At 46.9% G+C, this 16,707-nt stretch overlaps 1 protein-coding gene across 2 annotated transcripts in view; it reads left to right on the forward strand.

Annotated features, from left to right (window-relative positions):
* GLRA1 (glycine receptor alpha 1) overlaps nt 1-16,707 on the forward strand; it is an 82,447-nt gene that overhangs the window by 51,683 nt on the left and 14,057 nt on the right. For both annotated transcript variants that reach the window (XM_015063962.3, XM_015063963.3), the window contains exons 4-7: nt 8,079-8,302; nt 11,047-11,129; nt 13,005-13,142; nt 15,465-15,679. In XM_015063962.3, coding sequence (XP_014919448.1) covers nt 8,079-8,302; nt 11,047-11,129; nt 13,005-13,142; nt 15,465-15,679 — 660 coding nt within the window. The remainder of the gene's footprint in view (nt 1-8,078; nt 8,303-11,046; nt 11,130-13,004; nt 13,143-15,464; nt 15,680-16,707) is intronic.

Below are 16,707 nucleotides of genomic sequence, written 5' to 3' on the forward strand. Positions count from 1 at the left end.
AACCAAAGTTCTCCACCTGATAATTGACTATAAAGGCATGTATGAGCCAACCAGTCACATGGGCTTAGTGGGGTCCCAGTATACTATATCTACCATATTTCTTTCACCTACCCACGTAGGAACTTGGTTTTAAAAAAAAAGGAAATAAAGAGGCCACATGTAATTGTCAAAATAATGTGAAATTGAGAGCCAGATAGTCCTGGGCTCATGTCCATGCTCTAGCACCTACTAGCTCTGAGAGTTTGGGCAAGACACTTGACCTCTACTGAATAATAGAATTATTATCAAATAATTTCTGGATTTCAGTCTCCTTCCCTGTAAAATGAGTATAATACCCAGTGTGCTAGGTTGATGAAAGGCTTAGAGATACAATGCATATAATGTTCTAGCAAATGCCAGAATCCCAATAAAAGCAGCTGCTATTAGCATTTTTATGTAATTATTAAACTCATGCTGTGTTTTAGTGATCCCCTAAAGATAAACAAAGATGCTCAGTTCCACTGGTCCAACCCACCTACAGTTCTTTACAACAAATGTATCTCTGATTGTGTGAGATCCAAATCAGAATGCACCAAGCAGGGTGGTGACTTGGGAGAGGTTCGAGGCACAGAGCAGGCATCTGGAACCAAGAAGACAATGGGACAGGATCTGGGGATTCTGCCAGCACTGGACTTGAGTGTGGCACAGACAACGGGTCAAATTCAAGGGTCAGATCATCAATGAAGTAGGAGCACTGGTGGACTGCGGGACCTGGGGCAGAAGCTTTTTGTTTCTTGCCCCTTTTAATACGTCCTGATAATTATGGGTATCTACAAACCCACAGCTGCATAACCACAGCCAGAGATAGTATCAGGTGGCATTAAAGTGTCATGAAACTGTCATTTGGGGCAAGTCTAGGAGATCCTGGGCAGTGTAGTCTAGGAGTTAATTGCTTGGCATGAACATCTTAGGTCCAAATGTCAACTTTAGCACTTGCTAGCTGTGTGATGTAGGAACAGTACTTTAACCTCTGTGTGCCTTGATGTAACTAACCATAACATGGGAATGATAATAGAACCTACATCGCAAGATTACCATGAAGATAAAATAACACACATCATGCTCTTGGCATCATTCCTTACACGTGGTCAAGTCTCAAGCCTACATATCAGTATTATCAATCCTGGATCTACCAGTAACTAGTGGTGAGAACTCAAGATTTTAGGGCTTTAGATGCCACATCTGTCCAAGGTGGAGAAGAATCTTCTCTTCATGCCAAACTTCACAGAACAAAATTAACATAAGGGTGCCCTGAAAACTAAAAAGCAGCAACCCCAAATCACTCATCATCAATAAAAGAAGCCAGTGCAGCATACTACTTAAAAGCAGACTTTGGAGTCAGCCAGTCATGGATTCAAGCTTCAGCCCTGTCACTAACTGTAGATGAAGCACAAGATAGCCCCCGGCCTCAGTTTATCTATAAAACGGTGTCACTGTGAGAATTTGATGAGAGGGCTCACTAAAGCTCTTAGCACAGTTCCTGGCACTCAGTCGGGATTTGGTAAACTCTACATGTGCCAATGAGCCAGGTCCTTACTGTGAAGAGCTGGGGCTGACTCATCTCACATTTGGAGACCTCGTCTATGACTCTGGTTCCACGGTGCTTTTCAGAGGGCTGGGGAGGGCAGCTCCCTCCTGGGGTGGGAGAGGAAGAGGCGGCTCATATAGCAAGGCTAAGCACCCTCTACTCAGATTCCAATCCTCCTGATTACTGTGTAAATTTGAACAAATTACTTAACCTCTCTGCCTCTCCTTCACCTATAACTTAGGTTGGCTATATGTATGCTATAGGGTTGTTTTAAAGATAAAACGAGCTGAGGGGTATCTGGGTGGCTTAGATGGCTAAGCACCCAACTCTTGATTTTGGCTCAGGTCATGATCTCACAGTTCATGGGATGGGGCCCCATATTGGGCTCTACACTAACAGCACAGATCCTGTTTGAGATTCTCTCTCCGCCCCTCTCCTGATCACACATTCTCTCTCTCTCTCAAAAAATACATAAATATTATTTTTTAAATTTTTCATGTTTATTTTTAAGAGAGAAAGAGTGTGAGCAGGGGAGGGGCGGAGAGAGAGGAAGACACAGAATCTGAGGCAGGCCCCAGGCTCCGAGCTGTCACCACAGAGCCCGACGCAGGGTTCAAACTCATGAACCATGAGATCATGACCTGAGCCAAAGTTGGATGCTTAACCGACTGAGCCTCCCAGGTGACCCTAAATAAACATTAAAAAAAAAAAAAAGATAAAAAGAGCCGAAATGCATGGCATGCTTAGCACAACACCTGGAACATAGTAGGTCCTCAGTAAAGGGGACCTTTTATTACTTATATGGCTAGTGGTTAAGCTAAGCTGAATGGTTTGAATGCCCCTACCTACACACCTCTGTTATTCCTTCTACACGAGATTCCTTTGACCTGCAACTATATATATCCTAATCTAAATACACTGAGGCCACACCCTAGTCCTCAAGCCCTGTCCTGCTCTAAGCCTGACTCCCCACCCCTGGACTTCCTCCTCACACATCAGTGGCCTCCTTTCCAGCTGAAACTAGATATTGTTCCCATCTCAGAACAACACCAGACCTGGAGGTGCTAACATCGGGGGGCTGGAACAGACTGAAAGGGGCTATTTCCAAAGTCACCTTCCCTCTGAAAGCTTTTCCTGATTCACCCAAGCTGGCTGGAAGTCATCTCAAAGACTCGAGAGCAATATCTAATAGCAATTTTTTAGAACCTCTTTGACCTTTGTCACTGCCAGTGTTGTGTGGTAGTTTTTGTATCCATATCTTGCATCACCCGCCAGATAATTTGAACTCTCTGAGGGTAGAAACCAAGACTTTATGCCTCCACCCTCACTGTTCTTCCTCTAAGCCTAACAAATATTTATAGAGTAGAATTGAGTTTAGACAGAAGACACCCCTTTGAGAGCTGGATTCGGAGACCTAGGAAGGTATGAGAATCTGGCCTTTGTCCATGCCTTGGACACTATCTCTTGGCTCTGATTGCAACGGGAGCACATCCTGTCTACCACATTCCCTTCTCACCACCACATTCATCCAGGCCCCTTCCTATTAAGACACTTCATGCTTCCTAATTGACCACAGTGCTGAGTTTAGGAGAGTTTAGTGGGAAAAATTGGAGCGTGAAGTTAGACACAGCGGGGATGGCAGTGGGGGGCAGATCCCACTGCAGTGGCACACAGGAAGCCCTCAATAGATGTTTGTTGAGGGGTAGAATGAGTGAATGAAGGAATAAATGCTCTACCTTAGTCTTATAAGCAAGGTAGCTGCCCCATTACCAGAAAACAGACCATCAGCGACTCTCGGAGGCAGGATGGGTGAATTGATCCTAGAGACTACGGAGCGAGAGCTCAGGAAATCCCTCACACCCCAGACCTAGATGGGCCAGCCTTGAGAGCTCGAGACCTGGAAGCCAACTACTGGAGGTGGAACCTGAGGCTCTAGGGTGGAGAATTCAAGTGTTGCTTCTCTGGCCCCTGACCCTGAACGGAGACCCCGAGCATGTCGAATGCTGACCAGTGTGATTGCAGGACTAAGTAAGCAAAACAGCATCTAGCTTTCAGCCTATTACACCAATTACATTGATCTCTTCTGAACTGCATGTCCCACTGCTGTTTACCAACTAAGGAGGAGAAAATCAATGGCAACAGCTTGTTTGGGTAGCAGCCTCTGAAGGGAGGAGCAGGGGGCTGCTGGGAGGAGTCATGCTGCTTGTGGACACCAGATACATTCTCCAGGTCTCCCGCTTTCCCTTTGCACTGGTCATTTCCTAATGAGGCCCCACCGTTCTTGTTTTCTTTTCTTACTTTTAAGTGATGTACCTTTATCTTTTTTGCGATCAACATGCATTTACTTTTCTTATAAGAAAAACTAATATATCTTTTTAAATATCAGTAATAACATGCAAATGTCATAATGCCCTCCCCTACTTAAAATTTTTCAAAGGCTCCGCATGACTCTCGGGATGAAGTCCAAATCCCTCCGGAGAGTTTGCAAGGCCCTGCAAACACCTTCCCCTTAACACATCTACTTGCTGTTTTTTCCAAAGGACCATGCCCTTCCTTTTTTTTTTTTTTTTAATGTTTACTTATTTTTGAGACAGAGACAGACCATGAGTGAGGGAGGGGCAGAGAGAGAGGGAGACACAGAATCCAAAGCAGGCTCCAGGCTCTGATTTGTTAGCACAGAGCCCGACGCGGGGCTCAAACTCACGAACCGTGAGATCATGACCTGAGCCAAAGTTGGACGCTTAACCGACGGAGCCACCCAGGCACCCCTAAAGTGCCACATCCTTCCTTTGCCTCAAGACCTCCCAGTATGCGGCTCCTACTGCCCAAAGTGCTTTTCCCCTCTGGCTCAATCTTATTTGGCCTCACCTTAAATATCGCTTCTTCTGGAGCCTTCCCTGACCAGATTTAGCCTCCTGCCCTAAATCTGGCTGGAGGGCCTGTCTTCTACATCTCCATGGCACCCTGTATTTCATCCCCATCACAGCCCTTGTCTCCGTGTGGTGTAAACATTACACTTAGGCTCTGGGACTGCAAGAATATGTCTGTCTTTCTTGTTCTTGGTAGATTCTCCAGTGCCTAGAACTGTGCCTAGTCCTTAAAAGAGGCTCAGTTAAATGGAAAAATAAAAATAAAATAAAATAAAATTAAACTAGTAACAATTAGCTGTTCGATTTGGAAGGGTTCTTAGAGACCATCTATCCCAACTGTTTTTTTTTTAGAGAGACATTGACAGTGCAAGTGGGGGGAGGGGCAGAGAGAGAGGGAGAGAGAATCCTAAGCAGGTGAGGCAGGCACTGTCAGTGCAGAGCCCGACGCAGGACCTGAACCCATGAAACCATGAGATCGTGACCTGAGCCAAAACCAAGAGTCAGACGCTTAACTGACTGAGCCACCCAGGCTCCCCTATCCTAACTCGTGTTAACACTGAGGCCTAGAGAAGCCAATAGGTCCTTTACTGAACCGCTACGTGACCTTAGAAAAATGCCTTCCCTCTCCAGGTCTCAGTCTCTCCACTATAAAATGAGGAAAGCTGTTCCTAACTCTAACTTTTTCTGGCTTTGCTTCCTCCTCCTTCTGGGTATTGGGTAGCTCGTAGGTGCACTAACTGCATGGGTAGGTGGGATGGTGCAGGAGAAATATAAGGTCAGACTCATCCTCTCAACTTGCTGCCGATCCAGTTGAGAAGATAAGGTGCACCCAGTGCTAAATTAAATGTTCCTGGTGATTCCGTCTTGCCAAGGAGATCAGAAAAGGAAGAGGTCGTGGAAGTCTGGAGGCATTGAGACTCCTGCAGGAGACAGCACCTAAGCTGAGCAGGCAGAATTTACCGAGGCAGTGAGGAAGACAGAGCAGTATCTCTGGCACAGAACTGGCTAGTCACACCTGTGGGACATAACAAAGGGCCTGGCTGACGCATTCAGAGCCCAGCTCTGCCACTTACTAGCTCTGGGCCTTGGGCAAGTTTCATAACCTTTACAAGCCTCAGTTTCTTTCCCCTCACTAAAGGAACTTGAATGTCTGGTGTGCAGGGGTTTCATGAGGATTAAGTGTGTGTGACAGTACCTAGAACAGCACCTGGTGCCTAACAGACCATCTTAAGAAATGCCACTTTGTTTTCTTCCTTCCGGTCACGTCAACAGGTGTGACGTATCACTGGCAAGAACATCAAAAGTGCAGCTGGGGTTTGGGGACCGAAGGCTCTTCCTGCCCAACCACTCATAGTCTCGTTTACTCTGACATGACTTGTCCAGTGCCCCGTTGCACACACAAACACATGCACGCAAACACATGCGCGCGCGCACTTCACGTAAAATCCAAGAGAGAAAGAGAGGCTAGTTCTAATTCCCCAATCAGATGGGGCCAGATTGGGAGCCGTCCATTACTGTCAGCAGGAAAAACAAAGTATCAACATCCAGGTCTGGCCTAGAGTTCTCCCTCCACCACGGGACTTATAAGACATGAGATTATGAGACCAAATGTCATTTTCTATAGGGCTGGAGGGAGAGGCCTCAATGAAATTATAGAACAATCCTATATAATACCTTGGAACATTTTATGAAGCTATGGATATTTCTGAAGGAGAACAGAATGAGTCATGTGCTGTGGGGGATGCTGGCAGGGGTGAGGGTGAGGGTGGGGAGGAGGATTGTTTTAGTCCATCCCTGCTGATGACAGACCCAGAGTGATTAGGAAAAGAAAATGTAGCATGATCTCATTTATCCAGCACCTTCAGGGAAAGCAGCAGGTGCTCCTGTGTGGAGACTATTGGTGAAGGAGAGCATTCAGAGTTGGACTTGAACTGAGGTCATTAATCTTTTAAGGAACTATAGACCCTTTTGAGAATCCAACATAGATACCCATGTTCTTCTTCCCGGAAAGCACAAATATGTCCCAAATTCTACTTGCAGTGACATAATATTCATAGATCACAGATTTACAATGCCTCCCTAACAAAACTGAAAACGTTTCTTCATGAAGATATTTCTTAACTTCATTACCCACTTTCCTGGCACAGAGACCCACCACCCCACTAACTGCTTCTCAGGCTGTGAATGGAAACTAAATGGACTCTTTCGGCTCCTCTAGAACCAAGTGACCAAATCCTCCGCTAGGAGTCAGGACTCTTGTGTTCCAGAATCAACTCTGACCTGCTTTTTCAGAGTGATACCAGGTCGGTCTTAACTCTGGACTTCATTTTGTCCATCTGGAAAAAAAAAAAAAAAACAAAGGTGGAGGGTGGGGGAGAGAGTTTCGACTAGGACCGTACTTCTTCTCGTAGGTTCTATAGAAGACAAGCATCATGTACAAACACAAGAGCTCTATAGCCAAAATAAATCGGGGAAATAATGCATATTCTATTCCCTTCTTGGAGATACGTACAAATAGTCAGCATATTAAGGTCTCTGAGAAGTCCTACAATAAAAAATCCATTGCATTTGGTTTAGTCCAACATTTCCCTCTTGGGTTTGATCATGACTTTTTCAGCCACATAACTCCACTACAGTCACATCAGAGAAGCCCTTAACCAAGCACTGAGTTGAGAACCCAGTAAGGTATAACTCCACAACATCTATGCATTCTCCCCAGGGGTGGCTGGGTCAGTTGGAAGAGCATGCAACTCTTGATCTCGGGGTCGTGAGTTCAAGCCCCACATTGGGTGTAGAGCTTACATTTAAAAAAAAATTTTTTTTTGAGAAAATTCTCCCCAAAGAAATAAAGCAACATATATGATAGAAGGTTGCAGAAGGCTGGTATTGAAACAGAGAGATGTGAAGCCTACGACCATTGAATTCACCTATCCTTCCTTCGCTGCTTGGGAATCAATTGCTCTCTTTAGACAGAATAGTGTGAATGCTCAGGCATCAGCTTTTAGCCTTTCCTTTTGCTCCTTCAATCCATCTAGAGCAGCGACTCTCAAACCTCAGTGTGCATGGGAATTACTGCCCTGATGGCATCGATAATAAAAGGGAGACTTCAACCTTATCAGTGATGGACTATTAATCTCACCTAAAAAAATGAAGCAAACAGGGCAAAATGTCAACAGGATGAAAACAGGTGTTTATTACATCAGTCGGTGCTTTATTTTTTGTTTGTTTGTTTTTATTTTTTAAGTAGGCTCCACGCCCAGCAGGGAGCCCAGGGTGGGGTCTGAACTCACAACCCTGAGATCAAGACCTGAACTGAGATCAAGAGTCAGATGCATAACCTACTGAGCCACCCAGGTGCCCCAGTTAGAACTTTATTATTTTTTTTTAATTTTTCAAAAGAAAACATTTAAATAACTCAGTTCAGAACTAAATGTACTTAATTTAAGAGGATTTCTAGGAATGACTCCCCTGACTTTTTCCTGATGCACAGACTTTACATCTCACCCCATATTAGGCGCAACCACACTCATAACTCTCCAGAAGGGACTTTGGGGCATGCTGAACAAAAGCACCAGGGGTCCTCTGAGAGTTGACATCCCAGGGCCTGACCCTGACTCTACCTCCTCATCTCCTGGCTCTAGGACTATAGGGTCAACATCTTCCTGCGGCAGCAGTGGAACGACCCCCGGCTGGCCTACAATGAGTACCCGGATGACTCTCTGGACCTGGACCCATCCATGTTGGATTCCATCTGGAAACCCGACCTGTTCTTCGCCAACGAGAAGGGGGCCCACTTCCACGAGATTACCACAGACAACAAACTGCTGAGGATCTCCCGGAACGGAAATGTCCTCTATAGCATCAGGTGAGTTCCACACAGGTTTGCCCCCACCCTCCTCCTCAGAACACACCTTGTCCCATTGCCTTCGGGGAGCAGATACTAAGAAGTGAACCAACCAGGCGTGAACAGGCCCTGGCAACCAAGCTCCTTTGCACAATACACAGAGCCAGCTCTGTAAATGACACTCAGCGACTGAGAATCCAATACCTTGAGAAATCCTAGGAGTGAGTGGTTCATTATAACCAGGGGAACCGAGGAAGCATCCTAAAGAGCGGGAGGGGGGTTAAGGTTAGGCCCCCTAAGCTCACCCACAATTTCAATAAAACAAAAATGGAAAAGAGTATTCAAAGGCAGTGCTCAGTGGCAGGGCTGTTCAGTTACTCAAAATGAAGAAGTTCTAGAGAGATGCCATTCAACATTATGCCTACAGGTAACAATGCTGCATTGTACACATAAACATTTGTTAAGAGGTTGGATCTCATATTAAATGTTCTTATCAGAATAAAAAAAAAAAAATAGCAGGAGCAAAGGCACAAAGCCTGAAAAGTCATAGCCACTTCAACAGCCAATGAAAGGTGGATGGTGCTACTCACAGATACGAGCCAGGGCTGCCCCAAACCCTTTCTATCTTCCATACCTTGCACTGGGTCTAGGAAGCTAGGACCCCCTTCCCAGCTGGGAAGTATCCTGCAGATGCTGTTTAGGGGCAAGCTTTCAGAGTCTCCTGCCAACTCTCCCCACCTCATTCCCAACTTCTTCCCTCGAGCCATGGAAAAAATGACCAATGTCCATTTTAGATTCTTACATACCTGGCATCCACTGAGAATTTATTTATTAAGCTGGGTATTTTACATAAATTATTTGTAATCCTATCAATCCCATGAAGTATTTTTTTATTATGCCCACTTTGCAGATTAGACAGGTGACGATCTTAAAGTTTAAGTCATTTGCCAAAGTTCCCACAGTCAGCCTAGATTCTCATCTGTTAGCATGGATCTGATGCCTGCTCAGGACCTGGAACAGTATAGGGCATTCGATAGGTACTCATTTGATGAATGAATGAATATGTTTTTATTTCAAAGAGCTTAAAAGGGACCCTGGCCCTAAATGACTCCTCCTCCCCCTCCAGTTCTTTGGCGGAAGAAATCTTCTTGTTTCAGAAATCTTCTTGTTAGCAGATGAACTTTAAATGTCCAGGACTATAGGGGAGTCTGCATACACATCCTAACCCTTAGATGTGACTGGACTCGGGGTGTCTCCTGAGAGCAGGCCAGGTAGGAGGGGGGTACTTAAGAACCTCAGCAGGGAAAGGAGGCACTAAGGAGGGGATGGCTGGGTAGAGCCAGAGGCCGATGTGGCCTTCCTCACCCCGGAGCCTGTCCTGCTAGTGCACATCCAGATGGAAGGGTGATGGGCTCATGAGAGCCACCAAGTGCCCTGACTGGCTGGGGCAGGAGAGGTTACCCTGCTTGGAGTTTGCTGCTGCCAGGCTAGTTTTGTATCTCTACAAAGCTAAGCCCCATGCAGCATGACAGAAGGACAAATCAGCAAAAAGTGATGTTCCCAAGGTCATTCAACTTCAGGAAATTAACCTAGTGTGACAGCTGCCCCACTTTGGAGCTTTTATCTGCAGAAATTCAACTGTGTTCACTTTCTCTTCACCTTCCCCTTCCCTCTCCCACCCCATTCTTCCCTTCCTTCTCACCTCCCTTTCCCCCCTCTTGCTTCTTACCTTGTGCTTAAATGGGACCCAAATCCAGAGCAGTTGGAAGTGAGCTGGAGGGAGGAAGTGAACACAGGGCCATGCGCTCACTGTCTGCAGCTAAGATGCCAGCAGCTAAGTGTCACTAGACCACCGCCAGTGAGGTGCCTTTCAGGCTGGCAGTGTTGGAAAGCAAACACATGAGCTCAGAATCCAGTGGCCAGGAGACAAAGTTTTGAATCCTGCCTTTGAGCCATCACTTGCTGTGTGACCTTGCATGAGTCCCTACCAATTCTTCTCTGTACCTCAGTTTTCTCACCTGTCAAATGAGGGAGTTGGCCTGATGATCTAAGGCTCTTTGGGGCTCCGAGAGCCTTTCTTCTCCATCCTCTGCAGCAGGTGCTCAGATGTTGGCACAGCCTTTTAAGCTGAAGCCTTGCATCCTAACCTGAGCTGCAGACTTCAGCTCTGTTAGGGGGACTCCGTCTGGGTCTAAGGCTGAGCCTCTTCAAGGGTCTAACAACCCAAAATAAACGGCTATCCCAGAAGCCTGGGGGCACCCACCACTTCCCAACTGACTCCAGCGTGAGCCCACAGGTGTGAGCCAGCTCTGTTTGGACACCCAGAAGGGCCTCTTTGAAATGGCTTTTGATAAGTCCAGTGTATGAAGGGAGGCAGCAAAGAACCACTTGAAGCACCTGACAGGTGCACCTGGGAAACCTGAGACCTGGGGCTACTCAACTTAAAATCCAGACTCTGCAGAAGATAGCCCCTGGCCTCCAGGCCTTTAGGCAGCTTGCTACAGGCAGATGTCTAGAAGCCAGATAGTCTCCAAAGAAACCCACGAATTCCACTGACTGTGTGACTTTAGGCAACCTACTGTATCTCTCTGAGCCTCCACTCCATAGCTGGAATATAGAAATAGACATGTATTATTTCAATACACGCCAGCTCCCTGCCCTCCTTGACTTGTCCAAGTTAACTGATTTTCTGGTAATCACTAGCACAGAGGCACAGCTTCCCTGGTCTGTGGGTCTACCATCATCCAATTCTTTTCTCTTCCCAGAATCACCCTGACACTGGCCTGCCCCATGGACTTAAAGAATTTCCCCATGGACGTCCAGACGTGTATCATGCAACTGGAAAGCTGTGAGTCCCTTGCCTGAGGGTTTTAGAAAAAAACAGACTCCCCTTTACCCAGGGGACGAGCAGAACTTCCCATACAGCTACTCCTAACTGCTGGACCCCAGGGGACTACTGCACTAGCCCAAAATACCAGATGAGGGGCTTTGCTTTCGAAAATGCATTAGAAATATAACCCCCCTTCCATTGTCTGGCTGAGGCCCAACTTTGAAGCCAGCAGTATTTTCCCAAGACTCTGTTCCATGTCCCTTGCGGACATGCTCTCTAGGAGTGCATCAGGAAGAGTTTGAACAAGCCATAGTCCTTGAACTCACAGGACTCACAGATAGACAACTAGATGCACAAGTAACTCTAACACAGGGCGGCAAGCGGTAAGCGTGTTGTGAGAAGTACAAATGCTGTGGCCTCATGGCAGAAGAGTGCTTCCTTCTGGTTGGGAAAGAGAAGGGGTGCTAGGGAAGGTTTTATGTAGGAGGTCACAAGTGAACCTACCAGAGGAGGTAGCTGCCTTCTTTGATTGCAGACAGAAACCAATCCAATTTAGAAGATGGAAAGAAATGGAAGGACATAGGGGGTCCTCATGGACTTGAAAGAGAAGCTGAAAGCACAGGAACCAGGGCAGAGGATTTAGGCAGCAGGAACCAATGGGGCAGCCCCTTGGAGCACCACCTCTGAGCGGAATTGGCACCAGCCCACTCTGAACCTTTTGTCACTTGCCTCAAGAATCAAATCAGGAGACTATAAATGCTGGAGAGGATGTGGAGAAACGGGAACCCTCTTGTACTGTTGGTGGGAATGCAAACTGGTGCAGCCACTCTGGAAAACAGCATGGAGGTTCCTCAAAAAATTAAAAATAGATCTACCCTATGACCCAGCAATAGTACTGCTAGGAATTTACCCAAGGGATACAGGAGTGCTGATGCATAGGGGCACTTGTACCCCAATGTTTATAGCAGTACTTTCAACAATAGCCAAATTATGGAAAGAGCAAAAATGTCCATCAACTGACGAATGGATAAAGAAGATGTGGTTTATATATACAATGGAGTACTACGTGGCAATGAGAAAGAATGAAATCTGGCCATTTGTAGCAACATGGATGGAACTGGAGGGTATTATGCTAAGTGAAATAAGTCAGGCAGAGAAAGACAGATACATCTCTCCACTCATACGTGGATCCTGAGAAACTTAACAGAATACCAGGGGGGAGGGGAAGGGGGGAAAAAAGTTACAGAGAGAGAAGGAGGAAAACCATAAGAGACTCTTAAATTCTGAGAACAAGCTGAGGGTTGGTGGGGGGTGGGGGAGAGGGGAAAGTGGGTGATGGGCATTGAGGAGGGCACCTGTTGGGATGAGCACTGGGTGTTGCGTGGAAACCATTTTGACAATAAATGTTAGATAGATAGATAGATAGATAGATGATAGATAGATAGAATCAAAGTCCTGCCATAGAGGATCTGATTGATATAGCTGAGGCATTAACTCACACCTTGGCCCCCAACTGATAGTCCTACAACAGTATTCTATAGAATCATTCCCCAGAGGAAAAGAGGGAGCTTGCAAGGATGGTGTGCAGGCAAAGTAGCAGATGTGAGCTGAATATGACCATGGGGTAAGTATTGGGGATGAAAGGACAAGCCAGTGTCAGATGGTGGGAGGGGTAAGAAGCACGGTAGAAGGGCAGGGGCTAGAAATAATTAAACCAGTTTTAACCTCTTTTGTTGCAAGTGGGCTGGGAGAGAGTGGCAGCAAGACAACACGGTCTCATGAGTTCCATCTAGTGCCCAATGCCTCTTAGTCTCTAACCCAAACCAACTCTGACATGCTTCAAATAAATGCTTCTGGGTGGTGACTGCTCCTTCTTCTGAACCCCCATCCCAGTTGGCTATACCATGAATGACCTGATCTTCGAGTGGCAGGAGCAGGGAGCTGTGCAGGTGGCAGATGGACTAACTCTACCCCAGTTTATCCTGAAAGAAGAGAAGGACTTGAGATATTGCACGAAGCATTACAACACAGGTAGGTGCAAGGATGTCCTCCTCAGGTCCCACCCCCAATCAGGGCCAGAGGTCATTTCAAACATTCATTCAATCAAGAGGTGTTCTTGATGGACATAGCTTTGTGTTAATTACCTCATGGTTAAGAGAATAGGCTTTGAAACCAGAAAAGTGGCTCTGACCCTTTCTTCCTGGATGTTCTGGGGCAAGTCACTGAAGCTTAGGCCACACTTCATTGCAAGGGAGTCTGGGAGATACAGTCTCCATCCCAGGTAGCAGCATGCCCAGTCAAAATGAATCCTACTCCTAAGGCAGAAGGGCAGAGCTGATATTAGGAGGACATCTAGCAGAGTCTGTCACAGGGGAGCTCTCATTTCTGACAGAGCACAAGTACACAGACTTCAGCAGGAGGGAGCTGAGAGGTGGCACTGAGGTTATAAATAAGTGCGGTTGGAAAGCGTCCCCTAGATTGTGAGCTGCAAGAGGGCGAAGAAACCACCACTGTTTTGCTCAGGTCTCTGTTTCCCAGGCACAGCACAGCCTTCGTTGGAAGATCAGACACAGGAATGAACTGGAGTCAAACCAGGACTGGCCTTCCCTGCCCTGCCTCAGGCTGGGAAGGAGCTTCATGGAGGCACAGTGGAAGAAAGACAGTCAATATGCCAGCTGGAGGGCTGGGTAGGAGGCTGCTGTGTGAGCCCACCTGAGGAGAGTAGAGGCATGAAATAGGCTGATGACAGATGCCAGAGAGAAGAGGAGGTGAAGCAGGGGTGTTGAGAGAAATCACTATGTGCTCTGGTGCAAGGAGAAGGCCCAGAGCAAGGGCCGGTGGCATGAGCTCTGGGCTGTCTGGGACAGCTGCCCCTTCCTGTGTAACCTCCGAGGTGTCTCAGAACCTTGAAAGATACTCTCTTGATCCCTGGGCGCGCTGAGCCTTAGAGAGGTAATGGTACTCCCATTAGCAGCCATGAGAACAGTGACTTCCCATGAATCACATAACCACACTGACTCTCACATACCACAGCCCATCACCGTTTACACAGCACTTTCTCATTCACTACCTCATTTGTTCTTGACTATTCCTATTGAAGTGAGAGCAGAGTTCTGTGCTTGTGCTAGGCCCTGTGGTTACAAGCGAGAAAGGCTGATAAGGCCCTGCCCCATGGAGCAGACAGTCCAGGGAGCTCTAGGAAATCACCTAGTAACTGCGCTGCAGTGGACTGGAGCTGAGAACACCCCCATGGGACTGGCTCTGTCTCAGTTCCAGGGATGCACAGGTAGGGAGGAGACCAGCTACCCACAGTCCAGTGCAGAGAACAGAGAACGTTGTGCCTATACACTCACTGTATTGTGCCCTAAAGGCCCTGATGACCATGTGAACAGAACTGAACTGAAGGAATCTAGGGGTTTGGGGGGGGGGGGGTGTTGAGCCTAGGGCAGACCACATTCAAAGCATCACAGAGGAGCAAGGTGCTTGCTTTGTCTGGTTGTGGGAAGGAGTCTGGGCATTCCAGGCAGAGGCATTAGCAGGAGCCAAAGCCCAGAAGTGGCAAAGTGCAGGACATGCTCAAGGCAAGGGATAGAATAGAGGGGGTCATGATTAGGGTGAAGAAAGAAGGGAAGGATGGAAAAGCAGGCCAGAGCATGTCTGTGAAGAGTGGACTAAAAACTTTGAACTTTTCCCTGTAGGTAAAGGAGACTTTCTGGTCTGAGGAGAGAAGGAAGGAAAGAAAGGTTTTATAAGAGGAAGTAAGAGGGGCCACCTGGGTGGCTCAGTCGGTTGAGCGTCCAACTCTTGATTTGGGTTCAGGTTATGATCTCACGGGTGAGTGAGATTGAGCCCCATGTTGTCAACCACACTGTTAGCATAGAGCCTGCTTGAGATTCTTCCTCTCCCTTTCCCTCTGCTCCTCCCCCCACCCTCTCTCTTTCAAAATAAATAAATAAATATTAATAAAAAAAAAAGAATGGTCTACTTAGGCCCACTCTTAGCAACACAATAAGGCTGATGAGGATGATGGCAACTGACATTCCTGAGCATTAATGATGTGAGGACCGTACTAAGTTCTTTATAGGCATCGTCACAGTAACCAAATGAGGTAGGTACCATCACGACCACCACCACCACCATCATCATCATCATCACCATCCCTACTTTACCATAGATAAGGAAACTGAGACACAGAGCGATTCACTTGTCTTGTCTGAGGACACTTGTCTGAGGACACAGCTAGTGTGAGCCTGAACCAGGCCCCAGCTAACCTCAAAGCCTTGGTTGTTTTGACCTCAAAGCCTTGTTCCAACCCACCAGGCGACTTTGCCTTCTCACTATAATTTCTCACAGGGAAATTCACCTGCATTGAGGCCCGGTTCCACCTGGAGCGACAGATGGGCTACTACCTGATCCAGATGTACATTCCCAGCCTGCTCATTGTCATCCTTTCATGGATATCCTTCTGGATCAACATGGATGCCGCGCCAGCCCGTGTGGGCCTGGGCATCACCACTGTGCTCACCATGACCACCCAGAGCTCTGGCTCCCGAGCATCCCTGCCCAAGGTAAGTCCTACTGCCCAAGAGCACAGAACACCTGGACAAAGGACTCTCATCTCCCCACCTTGCCTGAGATAAAGAGAGCGCAAGGAATTTGTCACTATGTATCTACTACACTTGGCAGGATCCAGCACTCTGGGGGTGTTTTTGTTTGTGTTTTGGAGTTATTGCACACAGTAAACTTATTTGCAGCAAATAAGGAGATCATGGGGAATAACTTCCAATGCCATGAGTCCCTGAGTGAGGGTGAATGGGTTCCTTTTATTTAGGGTCAGGATGCATATAGAAAGGGGAGCCTCATCATTGTATGTAGAGACGGGCGTAAGGTTGCGCATGTGCCTTAAGGAAACATGCCAATACGTATATTATGTGAATGAGGCTTGTGCTCCCCCTTGGGTGGAGATTTTAGTATTAAAATGAGGGAAAGGTAATGGTAGGTCACTCCACAGGTCACTCCATGGTCCATCTCCACAGACATGAAGCAGGGGTTGAAGCCCAACTAGGATCCAGCATTCTGATCCAGCAGACCTCTCCTCCAGATGTGCATTATGTTGTATACAGTTACCAGACAACACAGTTTGCTCCATTCCCTGCCAACATTGCACACACGTCCTGCTTCACTTACTATTAACGCTCAACTCCACTTCCTCCTCCATTCCTTTTTAGTGCTAAATGCAACACCCCGCTTCTTTCACCAGTAACAGTAGATACTTGGTGTTGGGTGTCTCCAAGACCATCCCTACATTCAGAGATTTGATACGACTCACAGGACTCAACATAGCACTGTACTCACAACTAAGATTTCTTACAGTGACGTATTAAGGACATAAGCTAGGTGATAAAGGGAAAAGACACAGGCAGAGTCTGGAGGAATCCATGTGCAAGCTTCCTTGTTTTCTCCCTCCCACGAGAGGGACCACACGGAGTACATTCTTACCCCAACAATACAAAAGCAGTCACGCGTGTGAGATGTTTCTGCCCAGAGAGGCAGAGAAATTGCTTTGAGATTCTTTTAAGATTCTGTATCAGTGTTT

Source organism: Acinonyx jubatus, chromosome A1 (genome assembly GCF_027475565.1).
Source record: "Acinonyx jubatus isolate Ajub_Pintada_27869175 chromosome A1, VMU_Ajub_asm_v1.0, whole genome shotgun sequence".
In the NCBI taxonomy this organism is placed as follows: domain Eukaryota; kingdom Metazoa; phylum Chordata; class Mammalia; order Carnivora; family Felidae; genus Acinonyx; species Acinonyx jubatus.